The 23,764-nt window shown below is 44.3% G+C and overlaps 3 protein-coding genes across 14 annotated transcripts in view; 2 read left to right on the forward strand and 1 right to left on the reverse strand.

The window, feature by feature from the left end:
- Positions 1-196: 196 nt before the first annotated feature.
- The window catches only part of LOC100680230, a 66,419-nt gene continuing 42,851 nt past the window's right edge, over positions 197-23,764 (reverse strand). For 2 of the 11 annotated variants that reach the window (XM_008216590.4, XM_031930468.2), the window contains 5 exons: positions 11,023-11,263; positions 9,775-10,128; positions 7,979-8,517; positions 7,512-7,908; positions 197-7,206 (listed from right to left, as the gene is read on the reverse strand). In XM_008216590.4, coding sequence (XP_008214812.1) covers positions 7,108-7,206; positions 7,512-7,908; positions 7,979-8,517; positions 9,775-10,128; positions 11,023-11,190 — 1,557 coding nt within the window. In that variant the 5' untranslated portion in view covers positions 11,191-11,263 and the 3' untranslated portion in view covers positions 197-7,107. The other 9 variants (XM_031930465.2, XM_031930466.1, XM_031930469.1 and 6 more) reach the window with 9 other exon arrangements.
- LOC103317745 (tetratricopeptide repeat protein 25-like) lies at positions 11,605-15,232 on the forward strand. Of its 2 annotated transcripts, XM_032599308.1 has the most exons (5): positions 11,627-12,084; positions 12,680-12,872; positions 13,031-13,306; positions 13,627-14,053; positions 14,230-15,232. In XM_032599308.1, exons 2-5 carry the CDS (start codon positions 12,854-12,856, stop codon positions 15,125-15,127), a joined length of 1,620 nt encoding a protein of 539 aa, XP_032455199.1. In that variant the 5' UTR covers positions 11,627-12,084; positions 12,680-12,853; the 3' UTR covers positions 15,128-15,232. The 2 variants fall into 2 exon arrangements, with proteins under 2 accessions (XP_008214814.1, XP_032455199.1); XM_008216592.4 differs by lacking the exon at positions 12,680-12,872 and having other exon boundaries at positions 11,605-12,084.
- On the forward strand, positions 15,437-20,194 carry LOC103317746 (tetratricopeptide repeat protein 25-like). The gene is made up of 7 exons (XM_032599307.1): positions 15,437-15,735; positions 16,275-16,526; positions 17,333-17,777; positions 18,132-18,588; positions 18,735-19,058; positions 19,499-19,611; positions 19,783-20,194. Exons 1-7 carry the CDS (start codon positions 15,548-15,550, stop codon positions 19,966-19,968), a joined length of 1,965 nt encoding a protein of 654 aa, XP_032455198.1. The 5' UTR covers positions 15,437-15,547; the 3' UTR covers positions 19,969-20,194.

A 23,764-nucleotide genomic window follows, 5' to 3' on the forward strand; every position in this document is an offset into this window, starting at 1 on the left:
ATTTTCTTTGCCTCGTTTCGCTGTTGCGGTTAATACGAGATAGGGATGTGTGTAATAAAGTTTGACGCCAGAAGCAATTTTTTGAATATAGCAAGAACTTTATAAAAGACGAGGCAGACTCACAGATGGTTTATATAAGTATAATAATGTAATTAGTACACAATGTCTCAAAACTCACGAGGGAGACGCATTACGCTTTTTTTTTTTTTGTTGAATTATGTTACTCACTTGTGTAAATCAGTGAGAGCAGAGATATTATTGTGTGGGTGTGTCGTACGAGTGTATACATATTATATAATATGTTTAATGTTCCTTGTGATGTGTCGTCTGTTACAATTTTAAATTACATCGAGAAAATTCAGTTTTTTTCTTATACACGGACGAAGGAAAAATCACAAACAATTAGAAATTCGAAATAGTTTTCGGTATGTGTGCTTCATTTATCTTGTAGATCTCACGTGGTTTGAAATACTCGGAGGAAATAATCAGAAAAGTGTATAATACGCGTGCATTTATATATAGCAAACTTTTCGATCGACCTTCCGTCGTTTTGATTCTTACGACCGTTTGAGATATTAATTACATGAATTGACGTCGAAAAAAGGAATCTTACATTTTTTTCTATAACGTTTACCCTGTCGCATAAGTCTATTCTGGTTATATCTCGAATACAATTTTGAAATAGTAACGAGCGATTCTCCGAGATCAATTTATTTTATTTCGAATCGAAGACTTCAATTCGGATGAATCGACTTTTTTATTGGACCCGCTGCTGTGTTGCATCAGCAGAAAAATCAACTTAAAGGTGGTCCCAGTCAATCAATATCTTGATTACGTTTATCGATTAGAATCTATGATAATATAATGCTTATATTTTATCGAATAAGTTGAGACGATAAAAGCTAATTTTGAACTTTTTAAGACGTATCTTTACAAGAATCTATCAATGAATTAATATAATATGCTTGGCAAATAGAAAGTACAAATTACGTATTTTTAAAAATTTGTAAGTATAATCGGCTTGTTTCTATAGGCCGCTTGTAATGCGTTAAGCATTCTTAAAGTTTCTAGATTATTCAAACTGTTTTCCAACCCTTAGCCCTCAAATCTTAATTTTAAATTACTCGATTCCGTTTACCATTTTCAACTCGACAAAAGCGCACAGATCGTTGATGATTCTCGGAGAATGACTCGCGTTAATTTACTGAACAACAAAGCAAAAGAGCGGTTCAAACTTTTTCACATTTTCTGCAATATTTACACATATCAAATTGTCGATATGTACAATCGTGTGATATTTACGAAATAAATCGGTCGATTCGCAAATAATGTTATCGGGTGGAAGTTCGATAGGAAGAAAACGCACACATCATTAATGAATATATAGAAAGAATTATAACAAATTATGCACAATTTTCGAATACTTTTCAAAGGTGCAGTAGCCGCGTAAAAAGTCGCCGTGTGGATTTTCGTACATACATCTTCCGATGTTACAATATATAACGATGGTAAGAAGACAATGATTAGAATTATGCGATTGTCAGTGCTGTGTTGTGCCGCAGTTTGCGTGATATGGTGTTCGGAGAATTCAAAGTATTCTTGAACTATAAAGCTATTGTTTCTTGGACTATTTTTGTTGATTTTAGTTCTGAAATTGTAACTTCTTGCACGAAAAATCGTTGTGTACATTTTTTGTAAAAGTATATAACTCAAATTTAACGACATTTCTAGTAAAAACCATAAAGCCAACTACGAGTATGGCCTTCGATATGCACGTCCGATTACGCATTGCCGTAACTACTTAAGTATCTTCAAATTGACATACGATCTATACTTTTCAACCGCGCGAGAACGAGAAATGAAACAGTTTCAGGATTAGAATCATTCTTGTGTATATCCTATCGTTGCACAATTATATCCAAACGGTGCGTTTTTTTGCGAAGTGAAACACATCGATCTTACCTAAGCGTATATCGTCGCGCACATATTGCCAGAATGCAAAATTCGCCGCTAGAGATCAATTTATAAAATTGCTCGTTGACTCGCTCTCCCATATTGTATACCTCACACACTGTATTTTTTCGTTTTATAATAACCCTATACCAAGAGCCACCAATTTTCTCGATTGAATAGCACATAGATGTGAGCTGACACGCTTGTGTGCGTAAAAAGTGGATTGTACAAGCGAAGCCACGTGAACGCATTTACATAACGCTATATATGTATATGTTATATATAGTTACAGCAGCAGATACGTCGTGTGCCTTTGTGTTATTATTCCCGTGTGTCATCGTGATATAATTACGGCAATGAGAAGAGTCCGGTATACAGAGATATTTTTCGAAAAGAGCTCCGTCGATGAAATGCCAAACTGAATAATTTCTCATCCGCGACAGTTTTGTTCGAGTTGTGGAAATAAAAAATTTTTTCTGTATGGATAGAGCACTTTACGTACAGCTTTGTCTATTTTCGGAAACTGCACGACTATATTTTGAGCGCATGCATTCGCCTCGAGAGTATAATGATGACTGGTATACGATGATAAATATTTCATGTGCGTACCTTGTTGCAATACATTTTTATACGCAGGAAATGAAGAACTTTTTTGTTTTCAGAACGGAATCACCGATAACAGAGCATGAAAAAAATATCAGATAACTGTAAACAGTGAAATATAGTAGTAGTATTATTTATCGCTTAGTTTTACATAAGCATTTTATTTGTAGCACACCCATATAATAGTAAATATACAATATGTATGAAAAATTCAATAAAACGCAGGAATTCAATTAAAAATGTATTTTAAAATATATAGCTTTTCGCTCTATTTCTCTTCTAACATCGACTATATAGTTTTAACTGTATAACGTTTCTCGATATTACTTTGAATATTAAAATCTGTCCGATGCCATATCTCATCTATACAGTCATCGGAATATAAATTATATATAAACATTAAAGAATCATGGAAAAATTATCTCTTATATATGTATAATATATCTTTTTTTCTTCCAGAGATGCGAATAAATCATTTATTTGTACAAACATACGCTAAGTATATTCTTTCATATGATATTCGTCGAAAACAATGAGAGACGAATGCAGACGACGATTATGTCTCGCTCACGAATTATTTTAATTTTCTCATTTTATTTTTGGTACAGTTATGTACAAAATATGTATACAGCTCGATTCGTCCAAGGGGACGAATTTCCCCTTATAATCACGCGACTCATTCATCTGCGATGTGCAATTTTGATTTTTCGTGACAATTAAATCGTTGATCCTCTATATCATATGCGGGAGAATGAAAATATGTCTGTCGGTCGTTTTTTTTCTCAATAAAGGTGTGGCACATTTAATTCGCAAAGTTTATTTTTCTTGGTTTTATAACAATACATTGAATCGTTTTATTTAAAAAATTCAAGGAAGAGAACACATTCCTACATTTGACTCTCTATATTTGTAATAATTTAATGGAATACTTTTGCGCACGCACAAAATTCATCTCCTTTTTTCTCTCCGTACGTATTCGCACGTAGTAGGTGTGTGTCTATATAATATTGATATAGCGACTTCGTCAAGAGGAAACAAAGATGTACAGTATAATGTAATACCTACACGAAAAATCTAATTATACGATAATCGTTGAAAAATTACTTTATAATATTATAATGTACCTTATAGTTAATGTATACATCCATCGTTTTTTGAGAAAGTGAAAAAAGTCATGCATGTATCCAATTCCAAAATATGCGTTTCGTACAAACGCGCAATTGAATGTGTACTTTTTTCCCAGAAGCTCATCAGTTACCACTGCATGTTTACATCATCGAACAATGACTGACAAAAGAACCCAAGTAACTGCGAGCGTATAGAAAACTCCGTCTAAAATCATCGACACGCAGCAGTGTGTGTGTCGTTCTCGTTACTACCCGATACATTGGCATAAGGATAAAAAGAAAAGCGAAATAGAGACAGAGAGACATAACGACGGATCGATCGTGTGCGGTTTGTCCTCTCGAATTGCAGCTTCATGGTATTTAGTCGTGTGGGCGATCGATACGCTCTGCTGTATCGCAATTTGCGACGTCTAGTTCTGCTGCGGTTTGTACAGCGGGACATTTTCATCTCAACTCTCTTTCTCTCTTCCGCTTTTCTCGTTACAAACTTGGAAGATTTGCACGATCGTTACAACGACGGAAAACATGTGTATGCATTTTTTTCTCAGCGATAAAAATATCCCCTCATTTTTTCTGCATCTTCAAGTTATATTCAAAGTCTGCTTATGTAACATAATGCGTGTGAAATAAGTGCAGGAAATCGTAGAAAACTCCATACAAGAATTTTACAATAATACAACGTTGTACACGAGTTGTATACGAATTGCGTGTGTGCCTTTGAAAAAACTCGTGTAATAGTAGTAGACGTACTTATTTTTTTTTTTCTAGAATTCATTACAATGACTGGATATGCATTTTCAGCGAAACTTTTGATAGATCGTTAATTCGATGGAAATTATAAATCATGCGTAAAAGACCGAATGAATTACGTATTTCGGTATATTCACTCTCTTAAAACAAACTTTTTTTGTAGGCATTTTCCTTAAGTCAGTTTGAGGTACACGATCATAATCTTAAATTCAAAAACAAGAGAGTCAGTATAGAGCTACGGACAAATCTAATCGATGGATTCTAGTCGATTATTACTCAAGAGGCGCGTGATAGTTTCCCCTTGTCTTTTTTTAAATTTCTGTCACGAGTTAGATGATGTACAAGTTTTATTATCTAAAGTTTAAAACTGCTTCTGCGCGGCGCGCTGCACAATGACAACCTAAATGAGCGTACCGAGTTTCCCCATAAAAAGCTGCATTCCTCGCAGTATTCGGACTTTTGCTAATACACTTATGCTTCGCTACAATAGTAGATTATCTTATATTTATATTTTTCTCATTTAATCGTTAAACTTATGTATGTATATGTATACGCACGCCGAGATGCGATCGCATATATATAATAGCCTATATATGTATATCGATCGTGTGTGTATTTATGGGTACTTTTATTTTTATTTTTTTTTTTTGTCAACTTTTTGCAGTTTTATCTTTAAAATCGAAGTTGTTCTCTCAGGATCTACGTACGGATTTTCGTTTATCAAGACGTGTTATTTATTTTTTGTTCGTCATTCTGCTTTCCTATTAGGGGATGACTTAGGTGAAAAAGAGTCTTTAGAGGAAAATAAGTTATTCCCGTGAATTGACAAGTAGATCAGGAGACGCTTAGAGGGAAACTTCTCGTTCAAAGTTTTGACGTATATACTCGCAGTCGCGTCAAACGATTCGCTCTTTTACATTTTTCGTTGCTCCTCCGCACACTAACAAACGTATGTCTTCTCGTTATATGTCAATGCATTTGTGTACACATCAGCAGAATTATCTAATTCAGTCGAAATTAAATACACGTACTTATTATAAAAACTCATGTACAATATTATTCAATCGTCACATATCGTTAAACTAATAATAAGCTTATATATCAGTTAAAATTTCATCAATTCCTGATTCATTTTTTGTCATTGCAGCATATATCGTTTCCTTATTACTTTCACACACTTCGCGTAAATATACAGAGAGTAGTACAATACATACGGTTTAAAAATATCAAGACATCGTTTTGTCAGTGCGTCAATGTGCCTCGTTTTAAAATCCCTCTCCATCTCTCTGCCTCTCATTTTTCACCCACGTCACCTGTTGTGTTTTATTTTTGTTATTATTATTTTTTTCTGTTTTAATTTTTTTTTCTTTGGATCATTATCGAACAATTCACAGGTACTCGCCCCGACGTCTCTCTTTGGTCTCTCCACACTCGCGGCAATTTCCCGCAGTCTATACATCGAGATTCGTCGCGCCACTGAATTAAGCGCCGCGTGTACGTTTTAGAGATATATAGGTATACTTGCGAGCAGTGCAGATATAGTGTGTGTCGTGGATGTGGAAGCAATATACGTGATACAATAGAGAATAAACTCACATAGCCGAGAGGCGCACTTGCGAGATCATGTGTATACGATCGTAAATTTTACATCTACACGCAGAAAAAAGTCGCGCGGAATTGTTGACTTAACAGCGTGAAACGTTTGGATTGGATATTGAGATAGAATATTTCTAAAACGTTAGCGAAGAGTGAAATGAAAAAACACAGAGTATACGTACTTCCAGACCAAACGTCTCGCGTCATCCGGCCATTGCAATAAAGGAGTGACTTACAAGCCTTATACAATATTAGTCGTGTGTTCATATACGAAGCGAAAGAAAGTTGCGTAGTAAATGTTGATGAAAAAACACACCGACGTACGAATTAACCGAATAGAGTATACACGCACACAATAATTATTACGAAAAGCGCTGATACCGCAAACGGACGACAGTGGAAAAAAGCAACGATTGATTTTTTTCTGCGTGCGTCCTTTTATATCCCTAGTCTGTTATATCATCATCATGTATATGTATACCTTTTTCCGCGTGTATAACCGTCCCCTGCTTGAATGCATAGCCTAAGCGAGTGCGCGAATCAACGTGTCGAATCAACCCGGCGCGCGAGTCCTGCGCGGCTGCCAATCTCAAAGGGGCTCTGCCCTCCTGGCAGCCATCTTGGCCGCCCTAGTGGCTAGGGCGCCTAGCGAGCAAACGAGTCCCGTGAGGGTCTCCCAGAACGTGGTCCGCCGATGCTTGTTGAAGCCCACCTGCTGCTGGTAGTAGTAGAAGCCGTTGCTGGACCGTTGCTGATGCTGACGTTGACGCTGCTGTTGATGTTGAGGCGGGTTGACCGCGGCCTGGCTGGTCTGGGAGTTGCTGCGCAGAGGCTGACGAACGATGCTGCTGTAGTAGACCGTGGTCTCGTCGCCGCTGGTTTGGCTCTGAGCCGAGTTGGAGCGCGAGGTGCGCTGCATGAGTTGGACGTTGCTCAGACGTCGGTCCATCATGTTGACGAGGTTCTGGTGAACCCGAGGATCGTTCAACGGCAGACCACCGCCGGCTGGTTGCCTGAGAGGACTGCTGGGGAGTTGGCGTCGACCCGACGCCTGCTGGCCGAGGAGACGGTCTACGCGTCAGGCGTACTCGGTGTCCGTTGACGCCGATCTCTCGAGGTGGCCCGGTTGATGCTGGTTGGGCGGATGGTGAACCGGCGTCGACGGCTGATCGTAATACTTTTGTTTTTTTTTCATGATTCGAAGAAAACGCGGCCAGGCCATTTTGTTATTAATTATTTTGTATATAGATTGTATCCAACGACTTTTACATTTACACACACACACACACATTATATACGTGTATTATACAGAAGCGCTAAATAGCCCGCTTGATTGGGCTCGTACGCTATGGATCGGGTGATAAAAAATCACGCGATCTTCCAAACGAGCGAATTCAGACGGGCATTGGCAAGGCAATAATAATAAAAAATAGCCCAAAACAATTCAACGTTAATATCGAGCATATCAGACTGTGTACCAACCGTTTGCTGTTGCTGCTGCTGCGCCTGTGCGTAGGCAAGGCTCTTCTGGTAGCTGAATATCTGTCGCTCGAGTGAATAGTTCTCGGCCTGGAGGGCAGCGATTTCACGGCGCATCTGCTGATTGTGAATGCGACAGACGTCGTCGTACTTGTGATAGGTCGACTGGAATAGCAGGTGACACTCGTTCCACTCGAGCCGCACGCGTATCTGGCCCTTCTCCGTCACGAAAGGACAGTTCTCGTCTTTGACCTCGTTCACGCCGAGCGACGTCTCCATGATAATGCCCTCGTCCGCCTCGTCCTGAGCGTAGTACCGACTGAACGGCGCACCTGGCAGATTAACGATCTCCGTGTCCGGCTCCTCGCCCCTTATCAGGTATGCCGTCCAGCTGACGTACCTGCAGGTATGCGTTACAATTGTGTAAAAAATCCAACTGAATCGCTCTTCTTTCTGCGAAAACGCTATACCTGAGGTGGTTCCTAGGTATATTGTTGATGTCCTTGTAAACCAGGTGCAACCTAACGGTATCCGAGTGCAGGTCCGCCCTGATGGCCCAGGCCTGTTTGTCCCGGTCGTAGCAGGGGGTGGCGGGCAGAGCCCCGGGTCCGAGGGCCTGAACCGAAACCTCGGATATCGTGCGAGCCTCGAGCATCTCGAGGGAGAGCCTTAGGACGCCTTTCCTGGCGACGTCCGACCAGCGAACCCTAGGTTGCCAACCGAAACCTCGACCCTCGGCGTCGGACAGATCCTCGATCGGACCCGACTCCACCGGGTGTTCGCCTTCGCCCAAGCTCACGATGTACCGGACTCGACATCGGTGGTCGAAACCCGTCAACCGCACCAGGTATACGCTCAACCGTCCCTCCTGAGATCGAGCCTCGTTCTCCTTGTTGCCGTGCGGGTAGACCACCAAGTTCCAATCGAAGCCGCCAAACGTGAAGTAGGCCGTCTCCAGTTTCGTCGGCTTCGACTGACCGGGACTGAAGACGCTCGATGGCATCCGAACCTGTGTGTGTGTGTGTGTGTGTCGGTCATTGAAAATCGTTAGAGATATTCTCGTTTTTCCTCGAAGTATATCGACTATACACATGGTCGTGCGATGACATTCCCAAAATTTCAATCGAATGAACTGCAGCTACAGCAGCGGAGAAATCGATACGGCGAGCTATGTACATGCCGTGCAGGACTAGGATTAAGCTGGTATTACCAGGGCAGGGAGGCAAAGCCGAAAATTGGAAATTCGAAGCTGTACTCGGAATTCGAGATTAGCCGAGATGCGCATGCATATACCGTACTACATAAAGTGCGTGCGTGTCTACAAAGCAAAATCGCATGTGGCGAGTGTTATTTCATCCGGTTGGAATTAATCGTGCGCAGAGACACATACAGAGAAAAAAGTTGGAAAAAGAAAACACGAGGCACGTGCGCTTGTTATTACACGCCGGAGAGCTGTGCCGGGGCGTTGAATAAATTGCAAACTCTTAAACATTCAGCCCTCGAAGCCTGGACCGTGCGGTAGAGAGAGAGAGAGTATAGCGTGCTGTGGCGCTGAAAAGGGGGTATGAGAAAAAAAGAGGCTTGGCCCTCGACAAAGTTCGTTGAAAAGCAAATATTACAAAGGTCGACTCTGCTGCGCAGTGAGGACCGAGTTAAATGTTTGCGTTTCATTGTTCGCGCGTATATGTATGTATGTATATATAGGAGCACGAAAATATGGGAGTGTCTCTGAATATGAATTTTTGCCAATTAGCGGAAGCTGAAGCTACTCTTTACGAAAAATCTACTTTTACTTTTGCTTTCTCGGAGAGAATTTTTTTTTTCCATCCAAATAGTGACATTTCAGCTACGCCTAAACTGCCTTATGGGCCGAATATACTCGAAGAGATGCGTCTAATCAACTTTTACAATCGTCCCTCAAAATCTACTCGCATATCAACTCAGCAGTTCCAATATCAGGGGTAGAACTTGGTCGAGTAAGAACAGCTGATTTTTAGTTGAGTAAAATTTGCTCAACCAGTCAAGCAAAAAATATTTATTGTTTTTTATTAATAACTACTATTAAATAAAAGCAATAATCATTACAACACTTGAATACTCAACCAGCCCTGCTTGGCTTATTAAGCGAATTTTACTCTAATATTTGCTCAAGACTTCTACCCGTGATCATTATACTAAAAAAGTCCAATACCAACAGAACTCATCGAGGGGTCGCATGCATACAGGATTCATAGATTTAAAAAACACAGTTGTGATGAAAGCGCACAGAGTCAGAGTCGATAGTGGTAGCGATAGTAGGCGGTATCCCGACCTCGCTGCTGAAAACCGTCCGGACGTTGGCCATGGAAAGCTCGAGTTGAAACTCGCCATTGGGATCGGCAAAGTTCCTACTGTACAGATCCGAGACCGATATGTAGCTCCGATTGCCCTGAGCCGGCGCCTCGTAAGTGAACTTGACGCGTTTGCCGCTGAAGCCCTCGTTGACGGAGAAATGCTCGCGGTTGAGGAGGGTGAAGGTGAAGTCGACGTAGACTCGCAGACCAGGGGCTGCTCCTCGCCAGACGAGGTAGACTCCGAGCACCTGCCGATCAGAAACAGAACGTTTGTTTCTACCACGCTTCTGCGAACAGAGCGAAACAGAAGTATGGACAGAGTTGAGTGTCAGTTTATTTTTGGTGCATAGATAGCTCGTTTATACTTAATTTATACGAGGGCTTTTCAAACACCTTTTTCCAGACGTTGACGGATGCATTGGTTGATTTACTGCGGAAGATTAATCTCCAGACAGTGCAGAGTATATTGTAAGATAGTCGGTCATGCAGGTATTGTGCGAATTTTTGAAAAAAAAAAAAAAAAAATGAGAGACCACTACTTTGAGAGATAGAGAGTATAATAATAATAATAGAGACATTTTGTGCAATTCAACGTTATTACGTGCTTTCGACTGTATGCACTAGTGAGAGAGTGGAAAAAAGTTTCATGAAAAACCCAATTATACGCTATGTACGGCCGATCCTTACTTCGATTACCTGATGAGCCTCGCGTATTAGATGTCGAGCTGGTAATTGAAATAACGACCGACGCGTGTATACACACACTCGGCGCATCGAGAAACAAGCGCATCTCTCGTCGCTCTTTGAAAGAGACACTCGTTTGAATTATAGCAGCTTGTTTCACGGTGTGCTTCTTACAAAATATAGTTATATATAGTATATAGTATAATTTTAAAGATATAGTCGTATAGATTTACAGTAAAGTATACAGAGCTGTTTTCAGACAGACGTGAGTTAGAGGAACGATGCAAGAAGATAGATTCATAGATATGCATATAATGGATGACTCAGAACGTAATAGACATATCTACCTTTCGATATTACACTCGACAATAAGTATAAATTTTTCCTCGCACCGTCGTGTACAACAAATTCGTTTGTAATTAAAAATATTTATTTATTATAAAAAAATGCCAAGTGAAAAAAAAACAAAACTAGTACAAGTCATCTATATATCTCACCTTGTCGCCCCGCGAGAAAGCGACGGCCCATCTTTGAAAGCCGCATACGAGCTCCTTGCTGGTGACGTCGCGCTCGGGATCTCGTACGACGCTTCTGGTGACGACGAACGAGAAGACTCGTGTGCCACTGCGGTCGGGCAGTTGGGCGAATCTGTAGAGAAGCGCCATCACCGCATCCCGATGACGGCGCTCATGTGATTCTCGCCTCTACTTCCTTTTGATGCTTTGAGGGATATGGTTTCTGGAATCAGAAAATATCGTCAGTTTCGATGATTTTCAACAAATTCAAAATTCGCGCCAATAATTAATTCACTTATATAAAGATTCGTAAATAAGCGAAATTACAAAAAAAAAAAAAATCAAGGGTTAGTTGCCCTCCGTTATGTAATTATCTGTCATTTTCTAAAGTTTCGAGTTATTATAACAACATGCCGCTGAGAAAACCTTGAAAAAAAAAGATCGCATTTTTCAAGGTTTTCTCTATAATGACGTGAGACTTGTTAGAAAATGATAAATAATTACATAACGAAGGGCAACCACGGAGAGAAACTTCGTTTCGCTTCTGTCACGAATAGACACTTCGAAAAACCATGTGGGCCAAGAATAAAATAAGACTACCTTCACGTGTGTACAATCCCTTCGCGAAAATGCCGCTGCGACTCGCGTTTTCGCATCGCCGGTACTACTGTTTCTGATTTAGGCGGAAAACATTGAAAAATAATAAAAAAAAAAAATGTAAACAAAAAAGTAGTAAATAAAAGGGAGAAAAATTCCAGTGAACAGCACACACGTATAACCTCGAATGGAAAATGTCGAAATCGCAGCAGCAGCAGACGCAGCTCGGACAGGCGGACATATTTCGCGCTCAAATAGTCTATCGGGAATGGGGCAGGCGTTTCACGGTTCTGCAGCAGTACCTCAAGGGAATTCATTACTACGAGAAATCCAGCGAGTACGGCGATGAGAATTTCCTCTGGACGCTTTTGGGACTCAGCGAGGCGCTCAAGAAGTCCGGCAGATTCGCCGAGGCTGCCGTCGTCGCGGAGAAATGCATGAGGATAGGTGAGAGTGATATGTTTAAAAACGAATTTTTCACTCGCAGTGTCATCGATCATCCCTAAAAGCTCAGGGAGGAATAGAGTGACGTCCGTTCTCGGAAATTAATGAAACACACGGAGACAGCCGGAGCGAATTAATTACGCCGCTGTCGATTTTTTTGGCTATATATAAACGGCTTCCCGGTATCGGATAATTAAGGAAGAGGCGATAGGGAAAGTGCCGAGAACGACGCGAAATTACTCCGATAACGACGAGTTGCAGCTATCTCTCAAACTTCGGCCGGACCAACTTGACTACTTCCTTAATTCCAGTCTCCGCGAGCTTATACACCGAGCCTCCGCCTATACGTATAGTTTCTTCGTCTTTGGGTCATGTGCAGGTATAGATATCGAGCTCCGAGCGACTCGGCAAGCTGATACGGGCTTTGGTAGAGTGTATACAGGTCGCTTTTTTCTCGCCGTTGAAACTAATTGAATCGACACTTGATTTTTCACAAAAGAGACGATGATCGAAGTCACTATATGACTTTCTCGTTAGCGATTCCATTAATTTCTACTCTCTGCTCGCCTTGATCCCCGTCGCTTCTCTCTCGCGCCAGATAAAGCCGTGACGCAGTTGATTTTCTCCGAGCGCTTTCGCCTCCAAACACTCTCCCTGACTTCCAATAATGAGCGAAGCTATCAAGACGACACAGACCTTCCGCTATATAGTGTGTACTATATGTGTGCCACGTCGAGGAGAAAAAATTGACGAGGAATAAATTACTCCTTCGATGTGTGTGGATGGCTCTGGTTTGTAGAACGAAATTTAAAGTATTTTTTTTTTTAAATTACAAAAAAAGCTTCACTGCGGTCACCCTCCAAGTTTCCCAATTAAACGGCAGCACAGTAAGCTGCCCCCTTCTAATTAATCGCGAGCTCCTCTTCGCGCTAACACACATACATTGCAGATCCGGCGCACTTGGGCGCCAACTGGACGCGCATGGAGGCGCTGTTCGACGTCGCGGAGTTCTGCGGCAGCCTCGTATGCGCTCACCAGGGCGCCAGACATCGGCAGCATTTTCGAGCCGCCGTCCTCTTAGCGAACGAGATCATCGAGGACTGCGTAGGCGAGAACGTGCCCGGAGACACCCTGAGGCAACTTCAACCCTGGATTCGACGGCTGACCGAACACAGAGAGGGCTTGATCGTCGAGAGGAGGGACGACCTGGAGGATGAATTTCAAGGTTGGATTTGTTGCGCTGAATTGCCGGCGAAATCCGTCATTAAATTCCGACTATATGTTTTTCATCCACTGTACGCGGATTTTGTCTAAGCGAGCGTGAAATTTAATTACGATGTTCACAGCTGCGGTATTAATATCACACGCGTCGTAATCGGGGGCATCAGAATATTACCGGCATCGCGTGTAAACATGCAGCAGTATTATTGGTTTATTGAATTCCCAACCGCATAAATTTCAATATCACCCGGCCGATATTGCGTTAGCGCTATGGATTCTTTCTCAGCCCACGTCAGAGCTTCTCAACCTAAAAATAATCGCCAGGTATCGACGAGGAGCAATCGCGCTTCCGCGTGGACGACCCGCCGGCCAGGTTGCGACGGTACCGCAACCGGATGGACAGGTTGATGGCTGGGCTATACCTGGGCTCGACGGCGCGGGACAAGGAGTTTCTGGAGCGACTGCTCAGCTCACCGGCTGTCGTCTCGGCCAACAAGTCCGGTAGTGCTCGTCTCGTCTCGTTGGCTCGAGATTGCCTGGTTCGATTGAACAGCCAACAGGAGGCGCTGAGGACGCGCCGACCTCTGTACGCGGTTAGAGCCAGGGTCGAGGCGGCGCTGAGCGAAGGACACAAGATGGGATTGGAGAGGGAGATCGAGTTCAAGAGGTGTCTCGTGGAAAACGAGGCCAAGCTCGTACTGAGGAGGCTGCACGAGGCCAGGCTGCGCAGGGATTATTCAGCTTTCTTCAAGTGTGTATTATATGTAGCTTATGCTCCTGCTGGTGTCTACGAAACTGCTTTACCAACTGTGTCGTACATTTTTAGCATTCAAAATAGCAGGCTAGTGCACAGTCGGTAAAACAGTTTCGGGGATAATGGAAGAACCCCCTTGTTCCGCGTAGACTCATATCGATTTTTACCCTCAGAATGGTGGAGCGAGCAAAGGAGAAGTTCGAGTCCTACAGTCCCCGGTTGTTCCCCGAACAACAGCGTTACCTGAACGCCCTCTACCTCATGGTAGCTCGGGCCTACATAGACCCTCGCAATCTCACTCGAGTTTCCGCCGACGAGGACAAGTGCAAGGCGCTACTGCGTCGACTTCTGGGACTGAAAGGCTCACCGCGTCTACCTCGCGATCCCGATCTCGCCTGGCCCCCGAGTCTCAACGTCAAACGATCCTTCAACACTTACCGACAGAGACTGGCCCTGACGAACCAGCCACTGGAAATACTGTGGATCTTCCATGAGCTCTGCAAGCTCTTTCTGGAGATCAGGAGATACGACCTTGCCAGGTTCTACGCCAAGAAGACTCGAGATCTGAGTCTCGAATCCAATCACGAGGACTGGGCCCTCAACGCCAGTCACGTCTTGATCCGCATCGAGTTGGCCCAGCACAACCGAAACGAGGCGAAAGAAGCCGCGGTAACGGCTCTCGAGTCAGCTCGCAAGCTCAACGTCTACTTCCTCGAGGACTTTTACGAGCGAGCTATCGACTACATCGATGGCCTGGACTTTGGTCGTCTCAGCGACGACGACAGCATAGCGGCTCGACGGAAACTCGTGTCTTCGCTCATGACGGCCGACATGAAGCCTAGCATGGACTTACTCCTGAGGACGATGGAGTCTGTACCGGCCAGGAGGAGGATGTCCGTAATGCCGGGCTGCAAACCGAAAAACCAAAAGCTCGGACTACCAACCAAGAGGATGACCGTCAGATCTGGCCCGCCGAAAGACTTCGACAAAGAGTCCAGGGAAGCACTGCTGAAGAAGTTCGCGCCGAGCAAGAAAATCATCGGTTGGCTGGATTTCGACGATTACGATTGATCGTAACCTGTACATTGTACTATAATCCAATGTAAATAGTCGTTCGTTATTTAAAAAAGTGTTCCCAGTACATAAATAAAAAGAGCAAAACTGTTATAGACTGTATAAACTGTGTAAGCATATTTTTATCTCCAGCTCTTGCGCAAGATACTACCTCCTAGAGATGAATGAGAGCGTATTTAACGCGATCGATACGAGCGCGTTCTATTATAGCACCAGCTTCGTAAATAGCTCTAAGCATCATATGTTTACAAATCCACACCAGTTTCTCCGTCACTTGTCTCGATCTTACGCCGCAGCTTCACTTCTCTCTCCAAACTTTCTCAATCCCCGACGGTCGTACAGCTAATACCAGTACAACGATGCAAGTTCGAGATTCCATTGGTCGTTAGCGCCGAGGACAGCTGGAGCGTTATCGCGATGCCGGTGAGCAGAATCGCTCGGCGAACGCCGGATGTAATTCCGCCGGACGATCCCAAGAGTCAGGAGCCTCGGATCGTCGTGGAGGAAGTCGAGAAGCGTCTGACGCTACAGCCCGGAGGGAAGAGACACAACTGCAGGGCCAAAGCTCAGGAACTGCATCGGGAAGCTGATCGGCTGTACCTTAAGTAATGAGCTTTCGCGCGTGTGTACAGTGTGTGTCTTTGATAAAAGTTAGGTTATCGTTGCGCGCGCATGAAACAATGAGGTGAGGGAGAGAGAGAGAGAGAGAGAAATCTCACAATGCGAAGCCTTAAAATATATATTCCGAGAGGGAACTTTTCGACGGATCAGCCGCGGAAGCTTTGGTAACTTTTTTTTTAAAGCTGCGTTGAAACTCTCCGCTGCTATCGAAGTTGTAAATAAAGTTAAGCCAGCGGTGAAAGAGTTTAGAAACAATACATACTATTACAGCGGATATCGCGTTCGAACTTTATCGCTAATTAAGGCTGTACCAAGATTGGGAACAATGCGGTGCTTGAAACGTTCGAATATTCAAATATCGGGAGTAACAACTCTCCTCACCCGTAAATTCTCGAAAAACTTACGAGAAACTCGCGCAAAATCCCCGAACAATAGCGCAAGCGCGAGTCAAGCCGAAAGTAAATAATCCAAAGCTGCCGGCGCAGAAGCAGCCGATAAATAACTCTCCGGCATTCACACACAGGGGAGATTACGAGTCGGCGCTGGTGCTGTATCACCGAGCGGCACGACTTTGTCCGCGCGAATCCTTGCACTCGGTAGCAGCCAGACGCACCGAAGCGGCAATAAGCTCGGCGGCTAATCCGAAAGAACGACTCCTGCACCGACGAGCCAAGTCCGAGACTACGGACCAGTGCCCTGAGATCGTCGCCAGGAAGACTCGGGATGTCGTCACCAGGAGCGAGGATCCCGATCAGGATGTGCCCAAGATTCTCAAGTGAGGCGATTGTTTTATTCGTGATTAACGATTAGAGCACAGAACATGTGTTCGAACACAATCGGTTATACAGCCCATTCAGTGCGGTAAAGCGGTGAGGCGAGGCGATTCATCAAAGTCCAGTCTGCGCAGTCGTGGAGTTATTAAACTACTGGCCCAGCCGTACACACACATACGCGTACGTTCGATTAGTCGAACGTGGTCGTCTCTGTACCCTGGGCTGATTTGGAAATTAGCGGTCGCCCCCGGCGTGCGGTCCCCCTTTTTCTCTCGTTTTCTCTTTCTCCCGCGTAATACGAGTTGCGAGTGGAATTGATGAAGCGCCGCCCTGCAAAACTCTCCCGTATATGTATAGGTGGCCGTAGGAGAACAGTTTTAATGCATGCAAATGTATACCGTGAAATTTTCATGCACTCGAGAGAGTCCTTTCATTACGAACTTCATGCTTGCTTAAAATCGAGGGGGAGTACCCGTCTACTTTGACGCTCAAGAGGAATTGTCCTGAATGAGTAATAATAATAATAATAATAATGGAGTATAATCTATATAATCGAGATGAAAAAAGAAGCTTCTCGAGTTTACGTCGCGTCAAAGGGGGAAATAATTAGCCGAGCGTACGGCCGAGGAGGAATTCTATTACTCGGAAAGAAATTACGCAAATTACATTGCGCGCGGAGTACTAATCCCATCAGCAGCTCGTCCCCGAAGTGGGACATTCTTCTGTTCTCTTCGTTGCCGACAATTATACGAGCCTTTTAAAAACTTCGCGCTCACCGCGTCGTCTCTTGCGTGCACGGATTTTTCAGATACCTGGACGCTCACCAGGACTTCTGGCGTTTGTCGAGTCCGGGAGCATCTCCGCGGTTGCAGCCGCGGTCCAGGACGATGTTGCGACAGCTGAACAAGTGCGTCAAGTCGACCCTGAGGGACGTGGAAAGCGCTCAGGCAGCGGGTGACTCTTTGGCTGTGCACCAGCTCAGCAGAGAACTCGTCAACCTGGTGTCGCTCGGTGAGAAATCACACAGGAGTCAGATTCAAGCTTTGGAATACCTGCTGAAGAAGCAAATGGAACTGGGAAGGCACGACAGGGCTGTGGATCTCGCTGCCAAGATGATCTTTCTTGCGAGGAGTTGTAGGGATGAGCTGAGCTTGGTTGAGGCTCTGGTGACTGTGGGGAAGGTTCACCTCAAGTTCGGATGCTTGGATGCACTGGCCCGTGTTTGGGAACGACTCGCCGATGATCTACGCAAGGTTTGAGGAAGAATTTTTAGGGGGGTGCGAACTGTTTTATCGACCGTAGGGCAAATTACTGTATTCGTTGGTAATCCACGTTATTGAATGTAAAAATATGAGAATTAAAGATCTATGAGGTCGGTGAAACAGTTTTAGCGATGATAAAAAATTATGAACCCCCTTAAATAGTTTCAGCTAAATTAAAAAACTTCAGAACAAATATAGTCAAATATAGTCATCAACGAATCAGTAGAATTCCTCCAACAATAAAGAAAACAGCGTCAATCGCCGGAGCAAAATTTACGGCCCCCCATAAACGAAATTCCCCCGAATCAGCACACACTTCCCTCACAAAAACCTCGATGCACACAGGAGCCAATCCCTTCGGCTTGGCTGCACCACGACATCGGTCGCTGCCACCTGGAACTCGGCAACTTCAGTCGTTCTCTGCATTTCTCAAAATTATGTCTCGAGCACGCCGAATCCGTAAAATCGAAAAAGTGGATACTACGGGGACAGCTGCTGAGTGGACAGAGTTTCCTGAAGCTCGGTAGATTGGCCGAGGCTGTCGGCGCGCTCAAGACAGCAGCGAGAATCGCCGAGGATGATAAAGGAGAAGAAGAAGCGAGTGGCCAATCGATTCTACTTTACGTCCAGAGTCTGATAGACCAGGTGACTTGTCTCCTGAGACGGCTGAACCGCGAGCGCGACGAAAGAATCGAATTGCGCCCTGACGAGATTGGAAGGGACTCGTCGCCGGCCAACTCGATTAGCAAAGCCAATAAAGCGCGGAAGAACGACGAGACGGAAGCTGTGCCAGCGATACCCGGTACGAGACGGGGAGATAACAAAATCATTCGCAGTTACAGAAACCCATAAAAATAGATAATCCCCCCGCTCGTCCCTCAAAACTCCAGCCCACTCGCGCGTTTTCGAACACACCCCGCTTATAAAAGCTCGCTTGTATCGTCGCAGAGAATCTCGAAGAGGAAGAAGAGAGCACTTCGGCGGAGGACGAGAGAATATCACAGCTGCTGAAGAGGACTCGAGCTCTGCGTCGAGAGCGTCGCGGTACGACGCCGAGGTCAGGAAGCGATAAGAAGGTCCAAGTACCGCGTCTAACTGCCGCGACCTTATCGGCTGCCGGCAGCGACGACCAGCGTGACGAGGACGTCGTTGCGGACAGCTCTAGGACGCGAGTAATCAGCCGATACGACTGGGCTAAGATCGAATCGGACGACGAGAGGACTCTGAGGACGGGAGAGCTTGTCGCGATGAGCAGCGGATTGTCCAGCGCAGGTTGGCGAGTTTTTAATTAGATTTTTCGATCGTTACGTCGAATCACTGCGATGAAAAAGTCACAGCGTTAACAGGAAGCTCTTGAAAGCCGAGAGAGTATCAATAGAGAATCCGGCATAGCGGAAGACGACACGCGCCCGACGTTGAGAACGGTCAAAGACGTTTTTTCTCGCTTTTTTTTCTTGTATCGCCGAGGGTCGCTCCTTTGACACGTCGTCGTTGCTCGATGCTCTGCGTTACACGCTTTTGTCCACTCAGCCGCACGAGTCAAATGAGCTCGCTCTCGACACTTGATCGATCTGCTGTCCCTTACGACGAAGCGGACAGTTACCGCGAGACGGAGATTGATTTTCTTTTTTCATTTGGAGACGATTCGGATGTTTATGCTTTAAAAGTGTAGTTAAGCAGATGCATGAGTTTGCTTTGGTTTGCGGATACAGGAGTGACGGACGGGGAGGAAGATACCCGGAGCGAAACGACAGCAAAGGAGGAGATGCCGGTAACGTACTTATCTCCAGACGAGGACCTACTGACCTCTCGAAGCCCCAGTCCGGTTAGTCTGTTTGTTTCGAGTTATTGTTTCTCTTTCTCTCTACAGAGCTTTTGAAGCTTTTTTCGTACGGAATAATGCTTTTTACCATTTTGAAATATAATTTGCAATAGAAGTTAATAATACAACTTTGCCTCTATCGACAACGTACACACCCAAACTTTGCGTCAACAGATCAGCGAACCGAAGCAGTCGCACACTGACGATCCCGTCGAAAGCTCGACAGTCGCAGAGACAAAACAAGCCCTGTTCGATACCGACGGTCTCTCGGCTTACCTGCGCAGCCTGGAGTCCTGCGAATTTCTCAAGCAGGAACAGCCGTACCTCGAGTCCAGATGCAATCCGAGCGGATCATTGTAGCGCGTGGATGGATTTCACTGCCGAAGTTTCCGCGATTGAATCGTCCCAGCTGCTGCTACTGCTCTATGACCTGGACTCGTTTATGGGAGTAACGATCGAGTTCTCCCGGCTGAACAATGCTATAGAGCTTCGACAATGCCGGACTTTCTCTCAGCTGGGGTAGGAAGTGTAATGCCGTCAAAATTGATTAATAAAATGGCCTTTGTGCATTGTTTGATAAAAAAAAGTATGAAAAACGCCAATTCCCAGCAAACCTCAGGGAATTTTCCACGTCTGCCTGGCGTCCCTCAAAACTGTCGAAAAGTTCCTTCTCTCCCGTCTGCTGACATTTATTATGAATTTAGCTCCCGGAAATCGGGCTCACTCTCTCTCTCTTCAGGCGCCGGAAAATTTAGCCGCACTTCGCGGAGAGGCGAAATTCCAATTTCAGACGCCGGCGCGCGAAATTTCCGCGCTCGCGCGACGACGACGGCGAAATTGCATCGGCATCCAAAAGAGCGAGAGAGCAAGAGACTCGCGAATTTCCTCATTAGAGAGGAGAAGCTTGCCGCCTCTCGAGATTCAGCTGATTTTTAAGGAAAGAAAAAGTAAATTCGAGCTTCGTTTCGTGGATTATTATTCCGCGACGTTTGATGTGCGACGTAGCTTTGGAGGCAGATACTCGGGATTTCATTAGTTTCATTCGCTACGGAGTGTACCTCGTCAGGAGCTATTTGGTAAGGTAGGAATAAACATTTATCCGGCTTGAAAAGCCCTTGGAAATTTTAGGAGCTGGAAATCTCTGTAGGGGATCATTAGCGGGCGTCAATGTGAGCCGCTGCGTTAATTATACGCGAGGTTTTACGTGAGCTTGATTATGCCTATTCTGTGCACTTTACAGGTTCACGGGCTTCTCGATACACTTTTTTGAAGCCAACTAATTAAGCATATATCAAATACTTCGTTCAAGTAAAATATGATTTTTTAATTAAAATTCTCCGTACATTATCACTTTTTTCAATGAAAATTAATACATTTTTTTCCACGAAATTTCATTGGATATTTCAAGTGCATTAAAATGAATCAATATTCAAAGATCTAATTAAATTTCAACGCAACTTTTTCGATCTTTTTAATTACTTTTAATGAGAGCTAAAATAATTAAAGTTTCAATCCCGCGTACTTGAAAAAAAAACTTGAATTTACACTTTATCGAATTTTGAACCAGAAATTATTTTTAATTTATACTTAAAAAAAAAACAAACCTAATGTCTACTCCCTTTTTCTAATTTATCATCGTAATCGTTAGTCCCTCGAATATACGTTATAACCGAGGAGTCATAGCTCGCGTTTAATCAGCAAAGCTGAAATCATAAATATCGGGGCCCGCGCAGTAATTCACGGGGCCGCTCGTAAAGGAACCGAACGACTTTCAAAGTATCATAAACATTCGTGCTTTCTCTGACTGGCTCTCATTCGCAATAAAAGTGACGAGGATGTGTACGCTCGAATAATACACGGAATGGTACACATAAAATTCATTTTGACGAGTATAAGTAGTGAAATTCTGTATATTTTTGAAAAATACGACACGTATACGAGTCAGTCCGTTATGCACCGGGATTCGCGCGATGAAATTCGAGCAGTTCCGCTAACGATACCGAGAGAGCGACGGAGATCATTTCCCCAGTGTGCAGCAGTGCACGATAGAGCGACTTTCGCGATATGAAAGTCGACGCGTCCGACTCATTTTTCATTCACAGCGTTGTGACTCTTGACACGTCGCCTATGTACAAAGGAAGGGAAATTCTTCAGAAGAACAAGTGCTTGGCAAGGGAAAATTAAAGCAAGCTCGAAAGCACAAGTGTCGCCGAGAGCTTTGAGGCCCGCATAGATCGAGCGATGAAAGATCGCCGCTGAAACAGAGGGCCAAGGAAAGCTACTGTGTGTGTGTGTGTGTATATACACTAGCGAAGAAGAAGCAGCAGCGAGAGAGAGAAAAAGGGGTAAAGAGGGATAAGAGCCGTCGTCGTCGGGGCTAGTGTGTAGGTGTGCGCGTCTGAAAGAGCTACCTGTTGAACTGACTGTGTACGAGTTTTGAAGCGGCGTGCGGTGTGTTGAAGGCCGCACAGTAGGCCTGTTGTGCAGCCACGCGATGTGTGTATGTGTGTGTGTATAGGTATACACTGTAGGTAAGATCAACGTACGCGGAGGTATGGTGACAGCTGCTACGATACTGAACTTCGGTATGTATTCCGCGTACTGCGAGGCTTGATGTTTGAGATTTTTCGTGTCGAGGGAGAAAGAGAGAGAGAGAGAGAGAGAGAGCTGTGTGTGTGTGGTTTGTGGCGCAGGCTTGGTGCATTATTTTTTTTCTTGAGAATAAGTGGGCGGGAACGGATGCGGTGAAGCATTTGAAGACCCAATCAATTTGAATTTTGTGTTAAGTGAGAGTAAAGAATTAATTAAAGCTGATTTATTAAAACAGCTGCAGAGGAATGATGTATTGAAGGCCGTATTGCTATTTTGAGCTTAATAGCATGAGCGGCCCATACAAACAGGCCCAACGATTGGCAGTTTCGGCACAGGCGGCACAGCCCTACATATACACTCGCCTCGCAGATTGAGACGTGGGAAACGCGAAAGAGCCTGTGCGCCACCTAGCGTCGCTGGCCTGAGACACAGAGAGTTTCAAACTATCCTAACCGCGCGAATATAAAACGCTGCTGATGAAAAATTTATCGGCTGTAAAATATCGATGATCCGAGCGTTCTGAGAAAGAGAGAGAGAGAGAGAGAGAGAGAGAGAGAGAGAGAGGAGTTATCGCCGCTGCTAATAATTCAGTGGGTTTATTGGGAAACTCAGCGACGAGGGAGCCGTTGCCACGAATTGCGCAACGAGAGCTGTTATTTTTTTCTCATCCTCGGAATACTCGCCGGAGGTCAGCGCTGGCTATTTATGCTTGGCTATTGTTACACTTCGGCTTTTATTATATACGTTTAGTGCGTAAGTGAAAAATTCAGAGTTTAAAAGTAGAAGTCGGTTTATCCATTATCAGCGACTTTGTTCTCGCTCATCTAAATGTACACACTTCCTTGTCTGAGCATACTTGGCCTGTTTCCACTTGTCACATTTCCATTCTCCAGATCCTTCTCTCGCGCAGCAGTTTGCGACTATCTACGTCTTTCAGACTCGCGATTTCCAACTTCTCTCTTTGTGTCAAGAACGACTGTGTGTATGTACTTATCGCTCGTTGGATAATTTCATTGTTTAAGTAGCGAAGCAGCCGTGTAGTCAGCCGTTATGTTTGCTTCTAATGTTATAAAGCTCTGACTTTATTTTACATGTCGAATGAAAATCGAAAGAACGTATTCTTCGCCCTGACTCTTGTAGATTTAACCAATATCCCTGTGGTTTTTCCACGAGCTTTCCAGCCTGCGACGACACTGCAATTTGTGAGCTTTCACGAAAGACTTTAATTTGAAAGGGTATCCTCGCAAGCCCGTAACTTTCGCAATACCAGCGTCATACTTTACCTCCTCGACCTTTTCGACAAAGCCGAGTCTCGAAACTATGGCTATCCTCGCTCGTGCTTCGCGCATATCGCTTATTTACATGATACCGGAGAAGCTTTCGCGTAGGAGTACAGCCGTGAATCGACTGCCGCGACTAGGCGACCTTAATATCCAAGCTCTTTTCAAATGTGGCGGGAGATAAAAAAGCTCGACGGGGAAGGCAGTTATTACTACAACTAGGATAATAATAGTCGCGAACAAGTTCTGAGTCTATTGTCGCCGAGCTTTATAATGCCAGAATT

The sequence above is a fragment of the Nasonia vitripennis genome, chromosome 4 (genome assembly GCF_009193385.2).
Source record: "Nasonia vitripennis strain AsymCx chromosome 4, Nvit_psr_1.1, whole genome shotgun sequence".
Lineage (NCBI taxonomy): Eukaryota > Metazoa > Arthropoda > Insecta > Hymenoptera > Pteromalidae > Nasonia > Nasonia vitripennis.

Coding starts and splice junctions, on each gene's coding strand:
- LOC103317745 (XM_008216592.4), top strand. CDS start 11,832: ATGTCGAAATCGCAGCAGCAGCAGACGCAGCTCGGACAGGCGGACATA. Junction 12,085..13,030: donor GGAGAAATGCATGAGGATAG/GTGAGAGTGATA, acceptor CATACATTGCAG/ATCCGGCGCACTTGGGCGCC. Junction 14,054..14,229: donor GATTATTCAGCTTTCTTCAA/GTGTGTATTATA, acceptor TTTTACCCTCAG/AATGGTGGAGCGAGCAAAGG.
- LOC103317746 (XM_032599307.1), top strand. CDS start 15,548: ATGCCGGTGAGCAGAATCGCTCGGCGAACGCCGGATGTAATTCCGCCG. Junction 15,736..16,274: donor GCTGATCGGCTGTACCTTAA/GTAATGAGCTTT, acceptor ATTCACACACAG/GGGAGATTACGAGTCGGCGC. Junction 16,527..17,332: donor GATGTGCCCAAGATTCTCAA/GTGAGGCGATTG, acceptor CGGATTTTTCAG/ATACCTGGACGCTCACCAGG.